At 44.2% G+C, this 26,916-nt stretch overlaps 1 protein-coding gene across 1 annotated transcript in view; it reads right to left on the bottom strand.

Moving 5' to 3' along the window:
* Positions 1 to 26,916, bottom strand: part of IQGAP2 (IQ motif containing GTPase activating protein 2) — a 162,097-nt gene that overhangs the window by 79,606 nt on the left and 55,575 nt on the right. Inside the window, exons 12-13 of the mRNA XM_007518536.3 lie at positions 12,771 to 12,861; positions 5,101 to 5,268 (exon numbers count right to left, since the gene is read on the bottom strand). Coding sequence (XP_007518598.2) covers positions 5,101 to 5,268; positions 12,771 to 12,861 — 259 coding nt within the window. The remainder of the gene's footprint in view (positions 1 to 5,100; positions 5,269 to 12,770; positions 12,862 to 26,916) is intronic.

Here is a 26,916-nt window from a genome sequence, read left to right as displayed (position 1 = left end):
AAATGGGAAAAATACTGAAATGGATGCACTTCTCAATACTAAACTTGGCTGAGCGAGGAGGCAACCAGCACTTTCCAATTGCTCTTTTAAAACTGGTGAATTTTATACTATTCCAAATTTTACTGAAAACTAAGGAATCTTGAGTTATGTCTGTCTGCATGTTATATCTCAACACAGGACAATCTGTCCTCTGAAGATAACTCAGGGCAGGGGCAGATAGCATCATGATTATGCAAACAGACTCTCATGCCTGAGGCTTCGAAGTCCCACTTTTAAGCCTCCGCACCACCACAAGCTAGAGCTGAGCAGTGCTCTGGCAAAAAGACAGTTCACCCATTTACATCTACAACTTTCTCCACTAGCTTCCCTCAGATCTCCTGACTGGGTGTTTGATTTTTTTTTTTTTTTTTGCCTCTCATTGTGTGATGTAGGCTTGACTTTGGGAGTCTACTTACACAACTACCAATGGACACAACTGCTTAATTGGACACACTGATTATCAGAACGAGGGGCCAGTTTTAAATCATCTGAAGTAATCAACTTCTGGATTGTGAAACTCCTCGATAAATGAAAAGGTAGAACTTTTTTGGTTGTTGTTGGGTGGTAAGCTTACCAGTGGCACACCTGGTGGAGTGCACATGGTGCAATATACAAGAACCTGTGTTCAAGCCCCTAGTCCCCATTGGCAAGAGGGAAACTCCTCTAGTGGTGACGCAGGGCTGCAGGTGTCTCTGCCCCCCCCCCCACTCTATCTCACTTCTTTCTCTTAATTTCTTTCTACCCTATCAAAGCAACTAAAACAAACAAATCTGCTGCCCTCAGTCCCCAAATGTGTGTTAGGTAAAGGAAAATTTCACAGAAAGGTCTCTGAAGGCAGGATGAAGAAAACTTTTGAATTAAGGGTGTCTCCGAAGGATCTGAGCAGTGGAGAAGACAGAACATGGGTCTGTAAGCCTTTACTTGCCTATGTTCTTTTTTTTGTTAAACATCCTTACTGACCTTCCCTTTCTTTTTCCCAGAGTCCTCTGTGCTCTATTTAAACATGATGCTGAGGACCAAGTGGTGAGCTAGCTACTCAGAGTTCCTCAGCTGCTCCCATGCAGACAGGAAGTGTATGTGCTACTGAGAGCTTTTTTAATTTTTTAATTCTTTTTCTTTCTTATCCATTTACCTCATGCTCATTAGATGATTTGTCTAGCCTAGAGGGGTACAAGATCTTTTCTTTCCATTCCAAGATATCATCTCTCAAAAAGGATTGACAGAAATATAGATGGGAATATTTCTTGGAGGAATGCTTATTGGAGGAGCGCTTCAGCAAGCAAGATTTATGTAAGACAGCCTCCCTACATGGTCATATGTTCTCAATTTTCTGATGCTATCCCATGCATTGTTACCAACTAAACCGCAAATATCCAAAAGCAAGAAAAGAGTATTTAAAACAAATATTTTTTCCTTTACCACAGAGAACAGGAACACATCCTGAAGGGGAAGGAAACATTCTAGAGGAAATTATAGAAGAAAACTTCTCAGACCTGAGTAACAGAAAGGACATTAAGATTCAAGAGGCCCAGAGAGTTCCAAACAGAATCAACCCAAACCTGAAGACACCAAGACACATCATAGTCACAATGAGAAGAAGTAAGGATAAAGAAAGGATCCTAAAGGCTGCAAGAGAAAAAACAAAAAGTCACATACAGGGGAAAACCCATAAGACTATCAGCAGACTTCTCCACTTAAACTCTAAAAGCCAAAAGAGAATGGCAAGATATCTATCGAGCCCTGAATGAAAAAGGGTTTCAACCAAGGATAATATATCCTGCTAGACTTTCATTCAAACTAGATGGAGGGATCAAAACCTTCTCAGACAAACAACAGTTAAAGGAGGCAACCATCACCAAGCTGGCCCTGAAAGAGGTTCTAAAAGACCTCTTATAAACAAGAACATTACTATAATACTTGCAATATATCAGAGCAAATAAAAATTTGTTGAACAATGGCACTACAATACATTAAATCCATAATATCAATAAATGTCAGTGGCTTAAACTCACCCATCAAAAGGCACAGAGTTGGGGGGTGGTGGTTCAGAAAACATAACCCAACCATATGCTGCTTGCAAAAATCCCATCTGACACAACAAGATAAACACAGACTTAAAGTGTAAGGATGGAAAACTATCATGCAGGCTAACGGACCACAAAAAAAGGCAGGAACAGCCATTCTCATCTCAGACACAATAGATTTTAAATTAAATAAAGTAATAAAAGATAGGCAGGGACATTACATAATGATTAGAGGATCAATCAGCCAAGAAGACTTAACAATTATTAACATCTATGCACCCACTGAGGGATCATCTAAATACATCAAGCACCTACTGAAAGAATTTCAAAAATACATCAATAGTAATACAATAATAGTGGGAGACTTTAACACCCCACTCTCACACTTAGATCAACAAAGCAGAGAATCAACAAAGATACAAGAGAATTAAATGAAGAGATTGACAGACTAGACCTCTTGGAAATTTCCAGAGTCCTTCACCCCCAAAAAATGGAATACACATTCTTTTCAAATCCACGTAACACATACTCAAGGATAGACCACATGTTAGGCCACAGAGACAGCATCAATAAATTCAAGAACATCGAAATCATCCCAAGCATCTTCTCAGACCACAGTGGAGTAAAACTAACACTTAACAACAAACAAAAAATTATTAAAAGTCACAGAATTTGGAAACTACACAACATACTTCTTAAGAACCACTGGGTCAGAGAGTCACTCAAGCAAGAAATTCAAATGTTCCTGGAAACAAAAGAAAATGAAGACACAAGTTATCAAAATATTTGGGACACAGCTAAAGCAGTATTGAGAGGGAAACTTATAGCCATACAATCACATATTAAACAACAAGAAAAAGCTCAAATGAACGACCTTACTGCACACCTCAAGGACTTAGAGGGAGAGGAGCGAAGGAACCCTAAAGCAACCAGAAGGACAGAAATCACTAAAGTTAGAGCAGAAATAAACAACATCGAAAATAAGAGAACCATACAAAAGATCAATGAAGCCAAATGTTGGTTCTTTGAAAGATTAAACAAAATTGACAAACCCCTAGCCAGACTCACCAAACAAAAAAGAGAGAAGACTCAAATTAATAGAATTGTAAACAATGGAGGAGATATCACAACTGACACCACAGAAATCCAGAAAATCATGTGAAACTTCTATGAAGAACTATACGCCACCAAGCTAGAGAATCTGGAAGAAATGGAACAATTCCTAGAAACATATGCCCTTCCAAAACTGAATCAAGAAGAACTACAAAACCTAAATGCACCAATCACAGACAAAGAAATTGAAACCGTTATTAAGAATCTCCCCAACAACAAAAGTCCTGGACCAGATGGCTTCACAAACGAATTCTACAAAACTTTCAGGAAACAGTTAGTACCCATACTTCTTAAGCTTTTCCACAGCTATTTACAAGATACTGGGTACTATACAGCAAACCCTAAGAAAAGGACTTTTTAAAGTTAACCCAATTACCAAATAATGTGATGATAACATTAACTATCCATTGTCTTTTTGAACCCTAAGACAGTAGGAACCTCACATCTCCACTATAGAGCCTATATTTCTCCCAGTCCTGGAACCTTAGGATAGGGCCCACTTTCCCGCATGCCTCTCCCAATCCATATAAAATAATATTGCATCTGCCGATTGCAACATAATCAACACAACAATTGCCACCTCAACATGCTTCAGCTCAGACTGTGTCCAGAGACTTCACGTGTGGAATGACAACCCTTCAGCTTCATCACTCGGGTGAGACCTTTCCTTTCATAGTATTCTCTAATTCCATCCCAGGTGGTTCACTTTCTAACAAAGTCCCAAAACCTAGATATAGACCAGGTTCTGTGAGAGAGAGCATATGTTCACACGTATCCATAAACTACTGCAAAATATATACCTGAAAGCAGAAGTACACTAGAGTTTGCAGTGAGTATCCCCCTAACACTTCCTCTCCACTGTTCCAACCTTTGGGTCCATGATTGCTCAACAATTTGTTTTGCTTTGTATGTTAACTCTCTTTTTTTATATATATATATATTTTTATTTTTTATTTATTCCCTTTTGTTGCCCTTGTTGTTTTATTGTTGTAGTTATTATTGTTGTTGTCATTGTTGGATAGGACAGAGAGAAATGGAGAGAGGAGGGGAAGACAGAGAGGAGGAGAGAAAGATAGACACCTGCAGACCTGCTTCACCGCCTGTGAAGCGACTCCCCTGCAGGTGGGGAGCCGGGGTTGGAACCGGGATCCTTATGCTGGTCCTTGTGCTTTGCGCCACCTGCGCTTAGCCCGCTACACTACAGCCTGACTCCCTATGTTAACTCTCTTTTCAGCCACCAGGTTCCAGATGCCATCAGGATGCCAGCCAGGCTTCCCTGGACTGAAGACCCCACCAATGTGTCCTGGAGCTCTGCTTCCCCAGAGACCCACCCTACTAGGGAAAGAGAGAGGCAGGCTGGGAGTGTGGACCGACCAGTCAACACCCATATTCAGCGGGGAAGCAATTACAGAAGCCAGACCTTCTATCTTCTGCAACCCACAATGACCCTGGGTCCATGCTCCCAGAGGGATAGAGAATGGGAAAGCTATCAGGGGAGGGGATGGGATATGGAGATCGGGTGGTGGGAACTGTGTGGAGTTGTACCCCTACTACCCTATGGTTTTGTTAATTTATCCTTTCTTAAATAAAAAATAAATTAAAAAAAGAAATGCAAATATGCAGTTGCTTCACAGGTGGTGAAGCAGGTCTACAGGTGTCTATCTTTCTCTCCCCCTCTGTCTTCCCCTCCTCTCTCTATTTCTCTCTGTACTATCCAACAACAATGACATCAGTCATAACTACAATAACAATATTAATAACAATAAAACAAGGGCAACAAAAGGGAATAAATAATAAATAAATATTTAAAAAAAAAGAAATGCAAATATGCAACAATGTTTGTCTTAACATTGGGAAAATCTATCACAGGAGCCCTAATACTCAAAATGATATTAGTTTGCTCTAAATAATGAAAAAAGCTCACCACTTCCAGATTTCCGTTCCTTCGCTTTTGCAAGGGCTGTATAGTACTGGTCAGTACATTCAGGAAGTATATCATTATCATTAAAGCTTGGAGACTTCAGAGCTGACAGAATATCACTTCTGCTTTCATTTTCCAAACACTGATTCACGTTGACGACCACTGAAACCCCTAGGAGTTGAAAAAAAAAAATCTCAATTAATGGTTCTCATCTTATTATCCCAGAAGCTCGCAAAGACAAAGTTCAATATTTTAGCAACTGCTTGGTATTAAGCTTGGCGGACTGATTGATTTCGGTATTAAGCTTGGTGGACTGACTGATTTTGCTTTTTGGTAGTAAGTGCCACATATATGCTCAAGACAGCCGTCAACTCACTTACTGAAACTCAGGCTACAAGAAGAGAATTCTTGGCCTGGGGAGATAGCATATTGGCTATTCAAAGGGAACAGGACTGTCACACAGGAGATGGTAAGGAAAATGCCATTTTTCCTAGTAGCTATTGTGTGGCATCGAGGCTGCAGGCTATGTATTCACTGCAGTATGAAATGGAAAAAATGAGCACTGGCCATAGATACATAACTCTTCCCTAGGTCACTACTCAGTGTTTGGGAAGTATCTTTACAAGGACCTTTATTTTAGAATCAGCAAAATCCTGCTTAAGTTACAGACACCCTTGTATTCTCTTGTGCAGTCCAGCTTACTTTACAAGGCTGTCATTAGGGACCTGATCTAAGCTCTCAAGAGATACCAGCCACAACTGCTGGATCTCTGCAACGTGATTCAGAAATTCACATCTGGAAGCAGTTAGGATTTATAATAGAAAAAATTTTATCAAGTGGGGGTAGATAGCATCATGGTTATGCAAAGAGACTCTCATGCTTGAGGCTTTGAAGCCCCAGGTTTAATCCCCCATACCACCATAAGCCAGAGCTGAGCAGTGCTCTGGTTAAAAAATTAATTAATTAATTAAAAAATAAATAAAATATTTAGAAGAAAAGAAAACATTTTATCTTATTTGAAATAGAAGTTTCTCCCCCATAAGCGAAACCACGGTGAGGTTTCACAAAGAGAAAAATTAACACAGAGCATTCCTTATTTATTTTATGAAAAGTTTTTTACATGTATTATTTATTTATTATTGGATAGAGACAGAGAGATGGGAAGAGACAGGAGAGAGACAGAGAGTCACCTGCAGCCCTGCTTCCCCACTCATAAAGCTTTCCCCCTGCAGGTGGGGGCCAGGGGCTTGAACCTGGGTCTTTGCGCACTGTGATGTGTGCGCCACCACCTGGCCCTTCCTTTTTACAACTTTCGTTCCAGGTTGAGAATATTCTGGCCCAACAAGTAGGACCTGTGACTGTGCCAAGTTAGAAGTGAAGAACGAAAGGGAAGAAAACCAAGGTAAAAAGCTTTCTAAGTGAAAGGAAGATCTTAATGGAAAGACCAAACAGTGGGGCCAGGTGGCTGAGCGCACAAGGACCCAGGTTCGAGCCCCCGGTCCCCACCTGCAGGGGAAAAGCTTCACAAGTGGTAAAGCAGGGCTGCAGGTGTCTCTCTGTCCCTCACCCTCTCTATCCCTCCCTTCCTTTCCTTCTCGATTTCTGACTGTCTCAATCCAATAAATAAAGATGATTAAAAAAAAGAAAAAAGAAAGACCAGAAAGCAATAGATTGTTTCCCCCTTCTTTAAAATAAAGAAACTATGGAGTCAGGCAGTAGCGCAGTAGTGCTTTCTTTAGATATTTCAAATTGAGGGGGCTGGGCGGCAGTGCAGCGGGGTAAATGCACATGGCACAAAGCGTAAGGACCGGTGCAAGGATCCTGGTTTGAGCCCCCGGCTCCCCACCTGCAGGGGAGTCGCTTCACAGGTGGTGAAGCAGGGCTGCAGGTGTCTGTCTTTCTCTCCTCCTCTCTGTCTTTCCCTCCTCTCTCCATTTCTCTCTGTCCTGTCCAACAACGATGACATCAATAACAACAACAACAACAACAACAACAATACAACAACAATAAAAAACAAGGGCATCAAAAGGGAAAACAAACAAACAAACCAATAAATAAAAAAGAAAGAAAGAAACCTATACAAATCAAAATGGCAGCAAGGTCTCAAATGATGCTTACATGTCCACACACATGAAGGCAAAAGAGGCAAAGCAAAAATGACTGACTTTCAACAACCTGGAGTCAAAGTCCAGAAATCTGAAGAATTGGAGGAAGAATCAAGGAGGAAGAATAAAGGAAGTCCTTGTGGAGAAACATCTAATTGTTGCTGGACAAAAGTGTATATTCTTTTTTTTTTTTAAGATTTTTAAAAATATTTATTTATTCCCTTTTGTTGCCCTTGTTGCTTTATTGTTGTAGTTATTATTGTTGTAGTTATTGATGTTGTTAGATAAGACAGAAATGGAGAGAGGAGGGGAAGACAGAGAAGGGGAGAGAAAGACAGACACCTGCAGACCTGCTTCACCGCCTGTGAAGCGACTCCCCTGCAGGTGGGGAGCCGGGGGCTCGAACTGGGATCCTTACTCAGGTCCTTGTGCTTTGCGCCACGTGCACTTAACCCGCTGCGCTACCGCCTGACTCCCAGGTACATATTCTTATGTGTATGGAAGTTATTAGGAGCAGATGAGTCCTTCTCCTTCTCCTACCCGAGCACTGCTCAGCTCAGCTCAGCTCAGCTCTGGTTTATAGTGGTGTGGAGGGGACTGAACCTGGGACTTTGGAGCCTCGGGCATGAGAGTCTCTTTGCAGAACCATTATGCTGTCTCCCCCGACCCCACGCCCTCTCCTTCAGGGAGATTATGTAGGATGAAAGTGTGGAGCACTGGTGTTGGAGAAGCGTGTGGTCTCCGAGAGACAGAAGGGTCAACAGGCGGCTGAGGGTCATTTCACGGGCTCCATCTGATCGCTCCATCTAAGACAGTGTTGGTGTGCAGGAGACCCCTTCTGTTTCATTTGGTTTAAATCCCCCCTGCTTAACACGATTCTATTTACATAACCACTTCATTCTATTTACATAACCGCTGTTAACAAGTTCCACCCTCCCTCCAGGGCATTTGTGGTTCAGTGATAGGATTCTCGCCTGCTCTGCCCCCTCCTTGTCACTCTGATTTTTACCAGTCACTTTTCTCTCCACCCTCTCTATGTCACATCCTGTTTCCACCCTACTTGGCAAGTATATATAAAGACAGCATTGTGAGTTTTACTGTACTTTGAGTTTAACTTAGCTCGTCTTAAGACTGTGCTGCGTCCTGCATGAATAAAGAGATACTGCCTACAGCTCAACCATGAGTCCCTGGTCATCTGTTACCCGCCTGTGAAGCCAGCCCGGCGAAAACAACCTAACCCGTCGAAAACAACAAGACAGCACAACGGAACTTTCCTTGAGAGAGGGGTATGCAAGCAAACATCTCTCCTGCTGTAGGAAGAGCATATTCCATCGCTGAATGCTGGTGTCCAAGGACTGGACCACGGCCCAAGTTACCAGGTAAAGTCCTTCCACCTTACGCACTAGCCTTTATTGTAACTTAATTATCCTCAACGAAAATCTAAAATTAAGTCTGGGAGAAAACCCCCAAAGAAGATTCTGTGTTCTCTTCCTCATTTCACACAGTCTCCAGGGTGTAGAAGGTGCTGGCTGTGTGTAAGGAGCTGCTACCAGGTCCTTCGTGCCACTGGGTGAGGGTGAGTGCGAGCGCTCACACTGCAATGCACAGGGGCCTGGGAGGGGCAGCAGGGCTGCGGGTGTCTCTCTGTCTCTCTCTCCCTCTTTATCGCCCCGTCCCCTCTCAATTTCTCTCTCTCTCTACCCTATAATAAATAAAATTCTAAAAAAGATTTTTAAAATCCACACTGTACATTTACTTCTTTTTCATTTCATTATTAGGGGATTAATGTTTTACATTTGACAGTAAATAAAATAGTTTGTACATGCATAACAGTTCTCAGTTTTCCACATAATAATACAACCCCCACTAGGTCCTCTGTCATCCTTTTTGGACCTGTACTCCCCCCACCCCACTCACCCCAGAGTCCTTTACTTTGGTGCAATACACCAATTCCAGTTCAGGTTCTGCTTAGTGTTTTCTCTCCTGATCTTGTTTTTAAACTTCTGCCTGAGAGTGAGATCATCCCATATTCATCCTTCTGTTTCTGACTTATTTCACTTAACAGGATTTCTTCAAGGTCCATCCAAGATCGGCTGAAAATGGTGAAATCACCATTTTTAATAGCTGAGTAGTATTCCATTGTGTATATGTACACAGCTTGCTCAGTCACTCATCTGTTGTTTTTTAATTATTTATTTATTGGATAAAGACTGTCAGAAATTGAGAGCCCTGCTTTACCACTTGTGAAGCTTTTCCCCTTGCAGATGGGGGCTGGGGGCTCGAACCTTGGTCCTTATGCACAGTAATGTGTGTGCTCAACCATGGGCACAACTATCCGGCCTCCAAAAAAGACTTTTTAAAACAATTTTTAATATTTATTTATTTTCCTTTTTGTTGCCCTTGTTATTTTTATTGTTGTAGTTATTATTGTTGTTGTTATTGATGTCATCGTTGTTGGACAGGACAGAGAGAAATGGAGAGAGGAGGGGAAGACAGAGAGGGGGAGAGAAAGACAGACACCTGCAGACCTGCTTCACTGCCTGTGAAGCGACTCCCCTGCAGGTGGGGAGCCGGGGGCTCGAACCGGGATCCTTGCACCGGTCCTTACGCTTTGTGCCATGCGCACTTACCCCACTGCACTGCCGCCCGACTCCCAAAAGATTTTTTAAAAAAGAAATGATACTATTCTGTGGATGGACCATCAGTGGGTGGGGGTCTGCTGCAGCCTGTTTGGGGGCTCAGGAGGGAGGAAGGAGGAGCACAAAGGGGGAGGATTTGGAACTTAGTCTCTGTGGGAAACGAGACAACAATTCGGTGGCGGGTGAACTGTACTAACACTTATCTTAAGGAAAGTGGCCCTTCTGTAAGAACAATCCTGTGATTCAACATTTCCCCAGAAAGATGATACAGAAGTAATAATAATAATAATAATAATAATAATAATAATAATAATAATAATATCGTGCTTTCACACAACGTTATGTATGCATCTCAATTCATTATTTCCTTTCTTAGGGAATGTTACAATGGATAGACTTTAAAAATGTTAAGGGAAAGAAAAGTTCAGGTCAAAGAAAGATACATGTTTTTCCAAACTCAAACAATGTAAACCAGATGTCCCTCATAGATGCCTTCAAAGCTTAAACACATATCTCTGTATCAGGACTCTAGCAGGCCAAAAATGTTCTATGATCCAAAACAACAGAGTAGATTTTAACTATGCTATGAATGGACTGATTAACAAATTATACTCTTGAGTCTTTTTTTTTCTTCTTCTTAGTGTTGAGGCTCAGTGCCAGCACTATGAATCCTCTGCTCCTAGTGGCCATTTCCCCCATTTTATTGGACAGGACAGAGAGAAATTGAGAGGAAGGGAGGTTAGATGGAGAGGGAGAGAGAAAGAGAGACACCTTAGACCGGCTTCATTGCTTGTGAAGCGTTCCCCCTGCGGGTAGGGAACCAGAGCCCAGATCTTTGCATGGGTCTTTGTAAAGACTTGGTACTATGTGTGCTTAATCAGTGCACCACTGCCCAGGCCCTGCTTTTAGGAGTCTAACTAGGACCCTTAACATAGGTAGGTTACTTGTATATGTAGAAAGCTGATGTATCAATTTTGAAGCTTCTTGAGATCATCATGTAACTTCTTATACCATTCCTTCATGAAAATAGAAATTAAAGTGATTTAATCATTTGAGCCAGTGTGGGGATTCTGCCAATTACTGAGTCTGTCTGTTTCCGTTCTGCATTCTGGACTCGAGCAATAATGGATGCCTCGTGGGCTGACGATAGGCCAGGCCCACTGTAAGTGAACGTGAGTTAAAACTCCATCAGTTGCCTGACCTGCACAAGTCCTTGCTGTGACCACTGGGTCCCCAGGAATTAGTGTCAGTTCATAACATTTTCCTGTAATCCCCCTAAAATCTAAAGTCTGTGTCCTACCATCCCAGCACAGTCTCATGACAGGACCAGACTGTAGATCTCTCTGAGGGGAACCCGGGAGAAAGATGAATGACACAGATTGGAGAGAGTGTAGACCACTTCTTTCTCCAAAGGAAACTGGCCCTTACTTTCAACTCCGGGGCTTCAAAGGCCACAGACTGGCTCAATTCTGGGACTGATGGCAGGGTCAGGACAGCTATCTCGATGATTCAAGCTATACTTCCATTCATTTGACTTGGAACTCTTCCACTGTGCAAAGAATCTACTTGGTAGATTCACCGTTGGGAAGACCAGATTAGCTAGTCGACTTGATAGGTTCCCTGAGAACCAGATAATCTCGATGAAGACTCTGACTCTGCTGTCTGTTACGGTAACCACACCTCTTTGTTTCTGGAGAAGTAACACTGCCGCCTGCCCTCTGCCCTACTGAGTCGGGCTTTACTAGCCTCATCTCCACAACTATAAAAAGGAGTTCCTTGACCTAATCTCCTTTTTCTGTATAAACTCATGTTTGTAGACAGTGTACATACCATGTGCGTTTCAGAGGTACAGAACTCTGTATGTAGGAATATACAGTATTATAAACCTAAGACTCAAATAGATGATACATCTCTATATTTAAAATGTATATATAAATTTTTTATTTATACAAAATAATATGTATAATAGTTAATTTCTTTCTTTATTATTATTTTTTTCCTAGAGCACTGATCAGCTCTGGCTTTTGGTGGTGTGGGGGATTGAATCTGGGACTATGGAGTCTCAGGCATCAAAGTCTTTATGAATAACCATATTCTATCTATCCCAGCCCTTATGTAACTAACCTCTAATTAATTATACAGCTTCCTTGGACAACACTAATAAAATGGAAGAGAGGACATACACTAATTAAGCAAAAGCAGGCTAGCTTTCCAGGGACGAGGATAAGAAGCGCTTGATTAAGCTCTAAATCTGAAGGCTTAGGAATTCTCCCCACCCACTCCCCAGATTTTGTTTAGTCACATTTTCAGATTAACCTGGAGAGAACATGATTCCGTTTCAAAGAACGCAGCCGATAAGTCTTACTGTCTAAGTATGCATTCAGCTACTAAAGTTGACCAGCGTCCAGATGATTTCAGAAGCTCAACATTCTATGCTACCGGGACAAAACCAAGAAGTGAGCAGCCAGGGAGGTGGCTGAGTGAGGCAGTGACGCAGGCTTTGAACACGTGGGGACCATGTGGCTTTCAACCTGGGCTCACTTCTTGCTGAGGCATAGGGCCGAGCAACGGAGTACTCATCAAAATAAGTATTAAAACAACTATGAATCAGAAATCCAGACACATGGGCCGGGTGGTGGCGCACCTGGTTGAGCGCACGTGTTACACAGTGCGCAAGTACCCGGGTTTAAGCCCTCTGGTCCCCACTTGCAGGGGGAAAGCTTTGCAAGTGTCGAAGCAGGACTGCAGGTCCCTATCTGTCTGCCTGCCTGCCTGCCTGCCTGCCTGTCTGTCTGTCTGTCTGTCTGTCTATCTATCATCTATCTCCCCGTTCCCTCTCGATTTCTGCCTTTCTCTAGTCACTAAATAAATAAAAAAGAACCCAGAGTGCCAGAAGCAAGGGAGGGTGGAGAGGGGGCTGAGGGCTTACATTGTTTTGCGCTGTCCGTGTCCAGGTTGGCCTGGTTGACCGCCCTCTGTATCTCATCCAGCCAGAGAACTTCAGACGTGCTCTCAGCATCCTGGGGTTGCCACAGAGAGAAAGAAACAGCAGTGAATGATGCTGATGATGACGGCCCAGTAGTTTACTCTCATTATTTTATTCTTTATATTATTATTTTTTCCTTTTACTTACTTATAAAATGGAAATATTGACAAGACTATAGGATAAGAGGGGTACATTTCCACACAATGCCCACTCCCCCAGAGCTCCATAGCCCATCCCTTCCCCTGATAGCTTTCCTATTCTCTATCCCTCTGGGAGCATGGACCCAGGGTCATTGTGGGGTACAGAAAGTGGAAGGCCTGGCTTCTGTAATTGCTTCTCCGCTGAACATGGGTGTCTATTGTTTATTTTTAAAAGATTTTATATATTTACTCATGAGAAAGATAGGAGAGAGAGAAAGAACCAGACATCACTTTGGCACATGTGCTGCCGGGGACTGAACTCAGGACCTCATGCTTGGGAGTCCAGTATTTTATCTACTGTGCCACCTCCCGGACCACTATTATTTATTTTTTATTATTTTATTACCAACTGCTGCTCTTAATTTTTAATTTTACTTAATTTATTTAATATTGGATAGAGACAGAGAAACTGAGAGGGGGAGAGAGGGAGGGAGAGAGACAGAGAGACCCCTGCAGCCCTGCTTCACCACTCGTGAAACTTTCCCCCTGCAGGTGGGGACCAGGGGCTTGAACCTGGGTCCTTGCACACTGAAGTGTGAGTGCTTAACCAAGTGCACTGCCTCCTGGCCCCTTATCAACTATTTCTCAGAAGCCATTTCATTATAATTTTTAATTCTTTTTTTTTTTTCCCCTTCAGTGTTATCGCTGGGGTTTGGTGCCTGCACTACAAATCCACTGCTCCTGTAGGCCATTTTTTCCATTTTGTTGCCCTTGTTGTTATTGTTATTGTTGTTACTGCTGGATAGGACACAGAGAAATTGGGAGAGGGGAAGACAGAGGGGGAGAGAGAGAGAGAGAGAGACGGACACCTATAGACCTGCTTCACCACCTGTGAAGTGACCCCATTGCAGTTGAGAAGCCAGGGGCTCAAACACAGATCCTTACGCCGGTCCTTGTGCTTTGTGCCATGTATGCTTAACCCACTGTGCTACTGCCCGCCCCCCAATTTCCAATTTGTATGTAGTAAATATGGTCACATAATGTTCCAAGGGCTGATAGCCCTCCAATCTAGTCATGTCTTGCTTCTCTGCTGTTACTGCCCTAGGCCAGTTTACCACCATCTCTCGCATGGACAGCTGCACCAGACCACTTGCTATTGTTCTTTTATTATTATTATCTTTATTTATTTATTGGATAGAGACAGCCAGAAATCAAGAGGGGAGAGGGAGCTAGAGAGGGAGAGAGTCAGGGGGTCAGGCGGTAGTGCACCTGGTTGAGTGCACACGTTACAGTGCACAAGGATCCAAGTTCAAGCCCCTGCTCCCCACCTGCAGGGGGAAAGCTTCCCAAGTAAGTGAAGCAGGGCTGCAGGAGTCTCTCTGTCTCTCCAATCCTCTCTCAATCTGTCTCTATGCAATAAAAATAAACAAATAAGTAAATAATAAAGAGAAGGAGAGAGACAGAGAGACACCTGCAGCCCTGCTTCACCACTTGAAAAGCTTTCCCTCTGCAGGTGGGGACCAGGGGCTTGAACCCCGGTCTTTGTGCACTGTGTGCTGAACCAGGTGCGCCACCACCCGGCCCCTGCTATTGTTAGTTGTAAGTTTGCCCTGTACAGAGAATCAGATGACCGCTTTACAGTGGGCATCTCACTCTGTCTTGGGCCTGCTCAGTGCCCCTCAAAGGCTTGACACAGGACGGCAGAACTCCTTTCCAGTGGACAGTGGGCACCTTACCGTTTGGGCCTGCAGCACCTCTGCCAGTCTCTGTCCCAGCTCCTCATGCCAGCCTCTGACAAGCCACAACACTCCAAATCAGCAGTGGCCCTCTTGGTTTCTTTTTATTACTCAGGCTCTGATTCAAATACTACCTCCTCTGATCAAAATACTTCTATGGCCATCTGATTAAATACACTTTCTTCTCCCAGCCCCCGATCATTCAGCTAGTGTGGTGCCCAAGATACTCCATTGTACCCATAGAATATATTTTTCCTGGGAGTCGGGCGGTGGCACAGCGGGTTAAGCGCACATGGCGCCAAGCACAAACACCAGTGTAAGGATACGGCTTCGAGCCCCCGGCTCCCCACGTGCAGGGGATGTTGCTGAGGAGTTATTCTGATGCAGTCTCCGCCCCCAGGTTTTACTATGCCGTGCGAAACCCTAGCATTGCCCCCTTCAACCAATCCTGGCCCTACACGTGACGCCGCATGAAACCCTAGCATTGTCCCCTTCAACCAATCCTGGCCCTACACGTCACCTCTGGTTGTCGCCCAATAAAAAGCCCCCTCACCCCCCCCCCTCTCTGGGCTCTCAGCTCTCCCTCTCTGAGGTCTGGCTCCCTGCTCTCCCCCCGTGGTCAGCCATTGCCGGCTGGCTCCACGTGGTCTGAACCAAACCCCCCCCCCATCCTATAGTAAAGATTTGTGTACCCCTTTGCTCTGGACATCCGCTCTCTTCTCCGCAGTGCAGCCCGACACCAGACCGCCGCAACAACATCTGGCGCCCATCGTATTCCGTACCCACACCACGCCTGGCCTGAGGTCTCCGAAACCGCCCAGACACAGGTAAGTGGCATCCGCCCACTTCTGTGGCCCTGCGTTTCCCTCCACCATGGGAAATTTCTCGTTTTATGAGGAGGTGTCCCAGTCATTATCTCTTGACCTGGGACAGATTCGCGCTATCATAAACGGTTTAATTTTCGCTACCCCTTGGATTTTTTTAACTGTGGTTGCCACTTTCAAGATATTTAAAACGTGGTATGCCATAAGGATAAGTGACCTTGAGGCTGAGGTACGAGAGTTAAATCACATGTGCTTAAGACTTAGACGTCCTAAGCGATCAGCGGCTAAACCCAAGAATTCCGTTCCCACAGACACGCACATGTGTTCGGACGCTCCTCCTCTGACCCCGCCCCCTTCTGCCCTGGTTTCACCTCCGCCTGCAGTTTCTGCATCCCTGAACCTGCCCCTGGCCCCTGCCGCCCCGGTTTCAGCTCTGCCTGCAGTTTCTGCATTCCTGAACCCCACCCCAGCCCCTGCCGCCACGGTTTCAGCTCCACCTGAGGTTTCTGCGACCCTGAACCCCCCCCCTGCCCCTGCCGCCCTGGTTTCAGCTCCGCCTGCATCTTCCTTGTTCCTGACCCCGGCCCCTGCCGCTGCGGTTTCAGCTCCGCCTGCAGCTTCTGCATTCCTGACCCCACCCCAGGCCCCTGCCGAGCCGCCCTGATTGCAGCTCCGCCCCCGGTCCCTGCCGTTGCGGTTTCAGCTCTGCCTGAGGCTTCCTCGTCCCTGACCCTGCCCCCTGCTGATACGTCACCATTAAGGGACCTAGTGGCTGAGATATGAGAGCTAAAGGATATTTTTTTCAGCATTTAAGGATTTTAAACCATGTGCAGTCCACCCCGGGAGCTCTGTCCCCGTAGATATGCGTTTAGTCTCCCCTGCAGCCACTACAGCAGTTTCTATGGCACTTTCCACTTCTGTAGCTCCCTCTCCCGTGCCATCGGACCAAATCCACACATTCCCGGTAAACTTGGCCCCTTCTAAACAAAACCCTCAGCCGTGGCAGCCATATTCCTCTAAAGTACTTGGAACACTCAGACAAGAAGTCAGGGAGGACGGAATGCATTCTCCATGGACCAAGTCCGTCTTGAGGAGCTTTTGCCAGCATTTAAATACACCACAAGACTGGAAAGATCTGGCTCGTGCTGCACTCCCAGACCCACTCTATCTTCAGTGGCAGGCATGCTTCTGCGATGAGTGCTCTAGACAATCGCAGGAAAATAGTAACAAACAGGTAGAATGGAATTCTGATGCTTTGTTTGGAGCAGGAGCTTATGAATCTGGAGCTCAGCAGGCAGAAGCCAGGTTTCCAACCGGTTATTTTGAACAGGTACGCATCTGTGCAACACAAGCCTGGGAAAGGGTGACCACACCCGATGTAGATCTGTCAGCTCCCATTAACTCTTTTCACCAAGGCTCTGATGAGTCATTGGCGAGCTTCATCTCAAGGGTGAAGAGAAGCTTAGAGAGAAAGGTTTATAATCCTGACGTCCGCAAACTACTCCTGCGCTCTATTGTCTGGGTAGGCATGACACCACAATTCCGTCAGGTATGCCTTAATCTTAAACACCTACACCCAGATAATTGGATTCTAGCGACACAGGAACTTACATCAGGCAATTATGGGGCACCCGCTACAACACAGGTCTATGCAGTTGCCCCACGTAAGCAAAACGGGGCCTGCTTTCAGTGCGGTCGCCAAGGACATTGGCGTAACCAATGTCCTGATAAGTTGTGACCACGCCTCCAGTCAGGGAAACCACGCCTCCAGCCAGAGCAACCCCGCTTTCAGTCAGGGAGCCAGAGACCACGTACTGTTTGTCCAAAATGTCGTAAGGGGTTTCATTGGAAGAGAAATTGTTGGTCCCAATTTCATAAAGATGGTTCGCCCCTGAATGGTACAAATTCGGGGCATGAGATATTGTGGACCACTTCTGTTTTAGAACGGGGCCACCCTTCTATGACAGTAAAGATTGGCAATATTCCTTTTAAATTTTTTATTGACACGGGGGCAGAAAAGACGATTTTAAGGCAAGAAGAGGTTCCTCAAGATTGGGAACTTATCCCTGGACCCAGTTTACATGGAATAGGAGGGATGACCAGAGCATTTTGCACACGAGACTCACTCATGTGGGAAGATCCAGAAGGTTCTACCGGACACTTCCGCCCTTTGGTAGCTAATATTAGCACCAACTTACTGGGCAGGGATCTTCTGGAATGTCTTGATGTTAGGATATCCACAGACGCCTCTGCAGAGCGTAAAACTCATTCCCGCGATACCAGGTCTATTCACACCCCCAATACTAAATGCCACTGTTCGTAGCCAGACACCCCGCTTAAGCTGGCTTTCTAATGAGCCTGTCTGGGTGGAACAGTGGCCTTTACCTAGGGATAAGCTAAAAATTTTAAAAGAGCTCGTCCTAGAGCAGTTGTCCTTGGGACACATTTGTCATTCTCGAAGCCCATGGAATACTCCTGTCTTTGTGATTAGAAAGCGCTCAGGAAAATGGCGCCTCCTTCAAGATCTCCGTGCAGTAAATAAAACCATGCAGGTCTGGGGCTCCCCCCAAAGGGGTTTGCCTCTTGCTTCTGCAATTCCCACGGGAATTCCAATCATAGCTATTGATATACAAGATTGTTTTTTCTCTATCCCCTTGCATCCGCGAGATTGTAAACGTTTTGCCTTCTCTGTTCCGTCTATTAATAACACCAGCCCTGCTGATAGATTTGAATGGGTGGTGCTGCCCCAGGGTATGGCCAATAGTCCTACAATTTGTCAGGAGGCTGTTAAATCTGCCCTTGTCCCATATATTCATAAGGGCCTTAATATTTTTCATTATACAGATGATATTTTAATATGGGGAAAATCAGATACAGATCTCTATGCCTTACGTGATTTTCTCATTCCTGCATTAAAGAAAAGCGACCTTAATGTAGCCCCTGAGAAGATACAGCTAATCCCTCCAATATCCTTCCTAGGTTCAGAGATTTCTCTAACGCAAATTCGTCCCTTAAAACCTAATGTTACCTTCCCTTCTAACCTTACTCTTGCTTCTTTACAAAGTTTTCTAGGAAATTTAAATTGGCTTAGGCAGTATCTCTATCTGCCCACAAGCTGCCTCCAACCACTGTTTGACCTGTTGAAAGGAAACAAACAGCCCTCCTCAAAACGTAAGTTAACTCCTGAGGCCTCCTTGGCACTGGAAAGGGTTAACCAGGACCTCCAGGACATGCACCTTGTTCGATTCTCCCCCTCCTCTCTGGTAAACCTTCTAATCTTCAACTCCACCCCCACAGTAGTAGGGGCACTGTGGCAAGACCATGGGGTTCTCGAATGGCTTCACACGCCAGTAGGAGGAGCTCCAAGACTCCTCACTGAGATAGACGCGTTAGCATTCATGGTTCGCCAAGGGAGAAATAGGTCTGTGCAGGTCTTAGGGAAAGAACCGGATTTAATCATTCTGCCCTTTTCTCTCACAGATACAGAGTGGCTTATACGCCATCATTTCCGCTTTGCCATAAGCTTCGTGGGGTTTCCAGGACAAATAGATAACCATTTTCCTTCTAATAAATTGATAGCTTCTTTACCTCTTCTGCCTCTACTAGCACCTAAACTTTTCTCTCGGGATCCCATTCCCTCTGCTCCTACAATCTTTACTGATGGCAGAAAAAGGGGAGCTGCTGCCCTTATATATTACCCAGACAAACAATCTCCTAAACCTCTCTTTGCTGAGCTTCCTGATAATTCCCCTCAGTACAAAGAACTTTATGCTGTTTTTCTTGCATTAAAAGCTGTACCAGAATCCTTCAACCTTTCTTCTAACAGTGTGTATACTGTTAACTTACTTCCATGGCTTGCTCGTTCTTATGTGAAAATTGATGACAACCCACTTTCCCCTCTCTTGATTCAAATCGCCTCTATGCTCTGTTCTCGAACCCAACCACTGTATATTCAACACCTTCGTTCCCACAGCCCTCTTCCTGGTTCCCTGTCCGAAGGGAATGCCGCAGTTTACCGCCTTGCCTCCACAGGAACTTTCCCAGTCTCTGTCTCTGATCCTGCTAATTTTCATTCTCTAACCCATGTTAATCTTAAAGGCCTTCGAGCTCGATTCCCTGATGTTCCTGTACCACAGTTAAAACATATCCTCGCTACATGCTCTTCTTGTGCAAGTCTCATAAAGACACCTGCTATCCAGACCCTTGGGGTTAACCCCCAAGGTTTAAAAGCTAATGCTATTTGGCAAATTGATGTCACCCACATACCAAACTTTGGCAAACAAAAATATGTGTTTGTCTCAATTGATACCTTTTCTAAATTTATGTGGGCTACAGCTCACACAGGAGAAAGTGCTAAAAAGCTTGTAAGCCATATGCTCTCTTGTTTTGCCGTTATGGGGGTCCCATTATTTTTGAAAACAGACAATGCACCTATGTTTACAAGCAAACAATTTAAAGATTTTTGTTCCCTCTGGAATATTACTCATACCACGGGCATTCCCTACAATCCACCGGGACAAGGCATTGTCGAGAGGGCCCATCAAACTCTGAAGGCTCAACTAAATAAAGATAAAGGAGGAACATATCCCCCCAATATCCAGCTAGCAAAAGCCTTAACTACGTTAAATCTCTTTAATATTTACAATAACTCGGCCTTACCCTCTATTATTCTTCACTGGCAAACACCATCTACCCTCCCATCTATTAAGGTCAAATGGAGAGACCCACTCGATAAAATTTGGAAAGGTCCTGACCCATTATTGACCATGGGAAGGGGTTTCGCATGCATTTTCCCTCAAAATTTCTCTAAACCTGTCTGGGTTCCTGCCCGCCATGTCCGACAATACCCGCAGGATGGCGCTGTTATTCCTGAAGAACAAGAAATACTACAAGAGGACCAGATGCAGGATACATCCCAGGACCCGTAATATGACATGGCAGAACCTGCAAAATCTGGCTCACAGAGACCTACCCTTTCCCTGTATGTCTTATGTTATAACTGGCCAGTTGTTTTTGTGAGTGAGTGTGTTGAATGACAAAATTTTTTTTTTGCATGACCCATCTGCTTGGAGTACTCTAAAAGGTAATTGGCTTTATATAAAAATGCTGGACGCAGCCAAAGGTTCTGGAGATGTCCAGAAACATTCCAAAATTTTTTTTCTTTCTCCCTCTTTTGAATTTTATATATAGTTTTGGTATATATGTAAGTGTTTAGTCTTAAACTGTGTGACTAATGATGGATTTAAATTTGTTTTTAAATAATGTGTTTTTATAACAAAAGTTCTTTTTCCTCCAGTTTGTTATAACTAAATGTTTATGGGTATGTCTCAAGTTTGGTAACACTAACTTAACGGTTAAAAGTGTAACCCTACAGCTACACTTTTACCAGACAAGGTAAAAATTAATTTGTTAAGGTAACTTACTATTTAGGCAAAAGTCTAAATGTTCAACGTGACTATTCATTCCCAAAACTAAACTATATAAATTTTATATACAGGACACCTTTGAAGGGCCCCCAAAGGTGCCCTGTAAACTATCTTGTGGAAATTAATCCACAACAGATCTGGCATCAATCTGGCACTGTAAACGTTAAAATCATTGTCATGAATATGCGTTAACTCTCTAAGCAATTTGAGTCTGTTTAAAATACTATTTTAGCTAAAATTGGTCTCAAGATCCTGCGGTAGAGGCTGCTATAGGAGGTCACATTAGATGACCTTTAAATAAAATCATAAAGAGATTCTAAACCAATTATAATCATCGAGGTATCAACTATAACAAACCTATAACTTGTTACAAGTTCAAATTAACCACGAGAAGCAGATTGTTTGTGTTTCTTTCACAGGAATCCCGGAAAAACCATCTGAACCCCTGCACACCCTGACGTCACCCACTAGACGGCACGACTACCGTGGCACACCCCCCCGAAACCCTAGATGTCACTCAATGCGATCTGAAGAACCTGATACACAGACTCCAAGGACAGAACTTTCTTCATGCCTGGTTACCGTTCCTGCTTCTGACCTGCTTGTCACGTGTTGGCAGTTCCAGCTGGCTATCTACAGAAAAGCAACATTCCAGCGGCTGACCTCCCTCATGCAGCGTTGCATCCCCTGACAATTCTTCCCTTAGCCATCTACTTTGGACTGAGACTTGTATTGGACTTTCTGACATACCCTATATACACTTTACACAATTTTGAAGCAGCTTATTTCCCTTCACGCTGCCGGTTTTTCATAGACTGATCCTGAGTAATTCATAGACTTTACAGACTATTGCCTTGAGGACTATACAATGCCAAATAGCCCCTCTGTTTGGTGGGTCATGCCTCCCGCCTCCCCCTCATTATGTACCCTTGCCCCTTTCCCCACCCAAGCAGGGAATGTTCCTTTACACACCAATCCCTCCCTTCACATCACACTGGCTTTTACTACTCCCCTACTTGTCCCTTCCTGCTTTGTTATATCATTTAGGCTTATGCCCAAAAGGTTTCTGCCCCATGATAGTCTTTTACAGACTTTGTACATCTTATGCAATTACTAGATAGAAAGATAGAAAAGATGTAGAGATATTGTGAAGAGATGGTTGAGCAGGCTGCGCTTAAACCTATGAGATGAGTCTCTCCAGGTAAGTCTCTCTCTCTAAAGAGGGGTTGAGCACAGGAGGACGCATAAATCTCACAAGGTTCACAGCCATTTAAGCCTTCCATCCTCCACAGAAAGTCCTACATCTTCCCACCTGAGCACGGCATTCTTCTAAAACATTTAAGCCTGCTCCATTCCATTTTTCTTTACTATGTCCATTTAGATATAAAGGGATAGGAGGAGATGTTGCTGAGGAGTTATTCTGATGCAGTCTCCACCCCCAGGTTTTACTACGCCGCGCGAAACCCTAGCATTGCCCCCTTCAACCAATCCTGGCCCTACACGTCACCTCTGGTTGTCACCCAATAAAAAGCCCCCTCACCCCCCCCCCCTCTCTCTCTGGGCTCTCAGCTCTCCCTCTCTGAGGTCTCGCTCCCTGCTCTCCCCCCGTGGTCGGCCATTGCTGGCTGGCTCCACGTGGTCTGAACCAAACCCCCCCATCCTATAATAAAGATTTGTGTACCCCTTTGCTCTGGACGTCCGCTCTCTTCTCTGCGGTGCAGCCCGACACCAGACCACCTCAACAACATATAATAAAGAATGGACTTATCTGCTCCCCCCACCCTTTTCTGAGCTCCCCATCACAATGCCCGGCCGCCAGGACTATGGGCCCAACACTCCAAGCTTTGATGAATGAAAGAGTAAAGGCCGAAGCATTGATAAGCATGGACATCAAGGAAGTTCACGGTGAGAAGGCAAAGTGATCTGGGTGACATGGGGTGTTCTCAGTTCTGGTTGGGCATGCACGAAAAACGAGGCGTGTTCCTGGAGGTGGCACAGTGGATAAAGCGCTTGACTCTCAAGCATGAGGTCCTGAGTTCAAGCCCCAACAGCACATGTACCAGAGTGATGTCTGCTTCTTTCTCTCTCTCGTCCTGTCTTTTTCATCAATCAATAAATAAAATCTTAAAAAAAAAAAAGAAAAGAAAACCACGAGGATTAAAACTAAAGATACAAGATACGCTCAAAAGGTCACTTAGACATTTGGAATAACACCTCCTGGCTGTCGGAGTTCAGGACAGGTAGAGGTGGAAGGCTCCAAAAAGTGTGATGGCCCAGGAATTCTGATGGTGGCTTTGCTTGAGTTGTACACACACACACACACACACACACACACACACACGTACGTATTTCAGGTGTGAAATCATACTCTTAAAATTTTGTAATGTTGTACACTGATGTTAAATCAATATAAAAAAAATAACATCTCCATACTTTGGTTTCTTTTATCTAGCTTTTAATAGGGAGATGAGACTTAGTCATCAATGCCCAGAAATGATTGCTAGAGGGGCCAGAGGTGGTGCACCCCATAGAGTGCACAGGGCATCTGGGTTCGAGCCTCAGTCCCCACCCACAGGGGAGGGGGGAATTTCATGACTGGTGAAGCAGGGCTGCAGATGTCTTCCTTCCTCTCTCTGTCCCCCACTCTACTCTCACTTTCTATAAATCAATCAATCAGTGAGGAAAAAACGGGCCACCAGGAGTAATGAGGCACCAAGCCCCAGCCATAACCCTGGCAGCAATTTTAAAAAAGTCAAGAGGAAAATTAGTGCAAGGGAATAACCTATCTTTGCTTCAGAAAAACGTCCAGGATATTTCTGCAGGTAAACAATGTTATTCCCTTTAATTTCAGGTGGGACAGAAAGTGAATTATGGGCATAGGAAGTGGGTAGAAGAGGTTGCTGAGAGGGCAGGGTAGACAGCATAATGGTTATGCAAACAGACTCTCATGCCTGAGGCTCCGTCAAGTCCCAGGTTCAATCCCCTGCACCACCATAAGCCAGAGTTGAGCAGTGCTCTGGTTAATAAATAAATAAAATTAAAAAAAGGTTACTGAGGTAAATTTTCAGGTTTGTAGGGATGTGCATATCTCCATATCTTCATCTATCTATCTACCTTGATATATTAAAACAATAAAAATATTTTAAAGATGTAGTCTTAATGTTTCTGTTTGGTTAGACTTGTGTAAAAGTTTGCACATGAAGACCCTTTACAATAGATGTGATGACATGAATAAAAAAAAATCAGTTTAATACTACAGTAAAAAAAAAAAACCAAGTCTGGTGTGGTCCAGGAGGTGGCACAACACACAGAGCATTGGACTTTCAAGCATGAGCTCCTGAGTTCAATCCCAGGCAGCATACGCACCATACTGATGTCTGCTTCATTCTCTGTCTCCTCCTATCTTTCTCATTAATTAATAAATTAAAATATTTTTAAAAAAAAAGAAAAACAAGCCTGAAGTTTCAAGATAACAAAAAAAAATTCAAATGAAGAAAGTGAAATCTACAGATAGTTATCAACTCTAATGCAGTTTCACGGAAGGGGTAAAAACAACACTATTCAAGGTGTGACTAACTGTTATGCAGTATGTCTATAAGTGGCAAACCAAGGACTTTCTTTGGAGGGGTATAATTCATTTGCTTAAAAAAAAAAGCCTACATGGGGGTGTGGCCCAGGCCCAGTGGAGAAGCAATTATAGAAGGCAGAACTCCCATCTTCTGCTCCCCATAAAGAATTTGGTCCAGGGGCTGGGTGGTGGATCACCTGGTTGAGCGCACATGTAACAATGTGCAAGGACCCAGGTTCAAGCCTCATGTCTCCCTGTCTCTTCCTGTATCTCAATTTCTGGTTGTCTCTACCCACTAAATGAATAAAAATAATAAAAAAAAATGTGGTCCATACTCCCAGAGGGATAAAGAACAGGGAAGTTTCTAATAGAGGGGATGGGACATGGAGCTCTGGTGGTGGGAACTGTGTGGAACTGTACCCCTGCTATCTTAAAATCTTGTTAATTATTATTAAACCACTAATAAAAAGAGAAAAATGGGGGAAAGCCTACAGTTTGAAATAGATCAAAACTTGCCATTGTTAGTGAACAGAAAATGTGCTGTCTGCTGTTGGTCTGCTTCTAAGACCCCTTCTGTTTCATTGGTTTAATCCCCCCTGCTTAACACTGTGTTCTATTTACATAACCACTGTTAACTAAAAGCACCGCCCTGCCTGCAGGGCATTGGTTGAATCCCCCCTGCTTAACACTGTGTTCTATTTACATAACCACTGTTAACTAAGCACCACCCTGCCTGCAGGGCATTGGTTTAATCCCCCCTGCTTAACACTGTGTTCTATTTACATAACCACTGTTCACTAAAAGCACCGTCCTGCCTGCAGGGCATTGGTTGAATCCGCACTGGTTCATGATGTCTTTTTGCTCCGCCCCCTCTCCTAGTACACCCTGATCTGCACCAGTCACTTTTTGCTCCACCCTCTCTACCTCACATCCTGTCTCCACCCTACTTGGCTTAGACTGCGCTGCTCCACATGAATAAAGACTGATCTGCGTACCACTCAGCCATGAGTCCCTGGCCGTCTGTCTCCTGCTGGCGAAGCTAGTCCGGCAGTCTGCCAAGTGTATGACAACATGCCCACTACCCAGTCCATTTCCAAAGGATTAAAGGTGTCCTTCTGGTGTCTACAAAATGGTACTTGAAGTCCGATTAATGGGAGTCAAGAATCCTCATCAAGTCAGTTTCCAGTCCCTGGTAAAGCTGAGCATCCAGCCTATGAAGACGTTAATTCACTGTGACGTTTCACAGCAAAATGTTTTGACATGAGTCTTAATTTAGACGGACAAATTCAGTAGTTTCATTCTCTCCCTTGTATTCTCCAAGTCTAGACATTGGGAAGACAAGGAAATACTACCCTTAAAACACAACTGGAAATTCCAGTTATCCAAACAAAAGAGGTTAAAAATAGGCACCCCATCAAGTAAACAACAAAATCAGATTTCTTTTTCTTTTCTTGCCCCAAGGAAAGGGAACAGGCTAAGAAAAGAATATTTCAAAATTAATAAGCAGAGAAAAAAACTTTGTCTAAAAATATCAATTTAGGCAAAAGTCTCATTGTTTGGCATTGTAGCACTTTTAAGTCTGTTAGCAATTACCAACACAGTTTAAAGCACCTAGTTTTGATAGGACAAAAGTGGTTTGGTGTCTGAGCTATAACCAGGGTTCCTAGGCTTGCATTTAGTGTTCTAATTACACCACTAACTATACGGTTTTCACACATAGGAAGGGTGACCAGCAGACAGCTGGCAGAGCCTAACAGACGTGCAGGGAACCCAGGGAGGTTCTGGGAAAATCCATCTTGATCAAGAGTCCTCACACTGGAATGCTGTGTGGGAGCCGCTGGGCTCTGCTCCAGGACAAGCCCTCCTGTGGCCGTGGGCAGGAGAGCTCAGGTCTGCCTCTGACCTGCTCCCAGAGAATCCCCACTTTGGGCATTTGCGAATGGAGCCATCATGAGTCTGGAAAGGACCCTGCGAAACAGTCATCACTTACCTCTTACCACTTATCTTTGAGGCAGCCCAGAGGCGCTCAGAGTAACACACCGTTTAAGCACTTCTGGCATGTGAATGTCAAGGACCATGCTACATACCACGGACCATCACATACATATCTTAAAATGTGTGTAATTTTCATAACTATATTAACATATATATACACTTTAAACCTTTGTTTCCCTTGTTGTTTTATTGTTGTAGTTATTGATGTCATTGTTGTTGGACAGGACAGAGAGAAATGGAGAGAGGAGGGGAAGACAGAGAGGGGGAGAGAAAGACAGACACCTGCAGACCTGCTTCACCGCCTGTGAAGTGACTCCCCTGCAGGTGGGGAGCTGGGGCTCGAACCGGGATCCTTATGCTGGTCCTTGTGCTTTGTGCCACCTGCGCTTAACCCGCTGCG

Source organism: Erinaceus europaeus, chromosome 11 (assembly GCF_950295315.1).
Source record: "Erinaceus europaeus chromosome 11, mEriEur2.1, whole genome shotgun sequence".
NCBI classification, from domain to species: Eukaryota; Metazoa; Chordata; class Mammalia; order Eulipotyphla; family Erinaceidae; genus Erinaceus; species Erinaceus europaeus.
The sequence above is the reverse complement of the archived record's forward strand: the minus strand, read 5'-3'. Positions and strand labels throughout refer to the sequence as shown.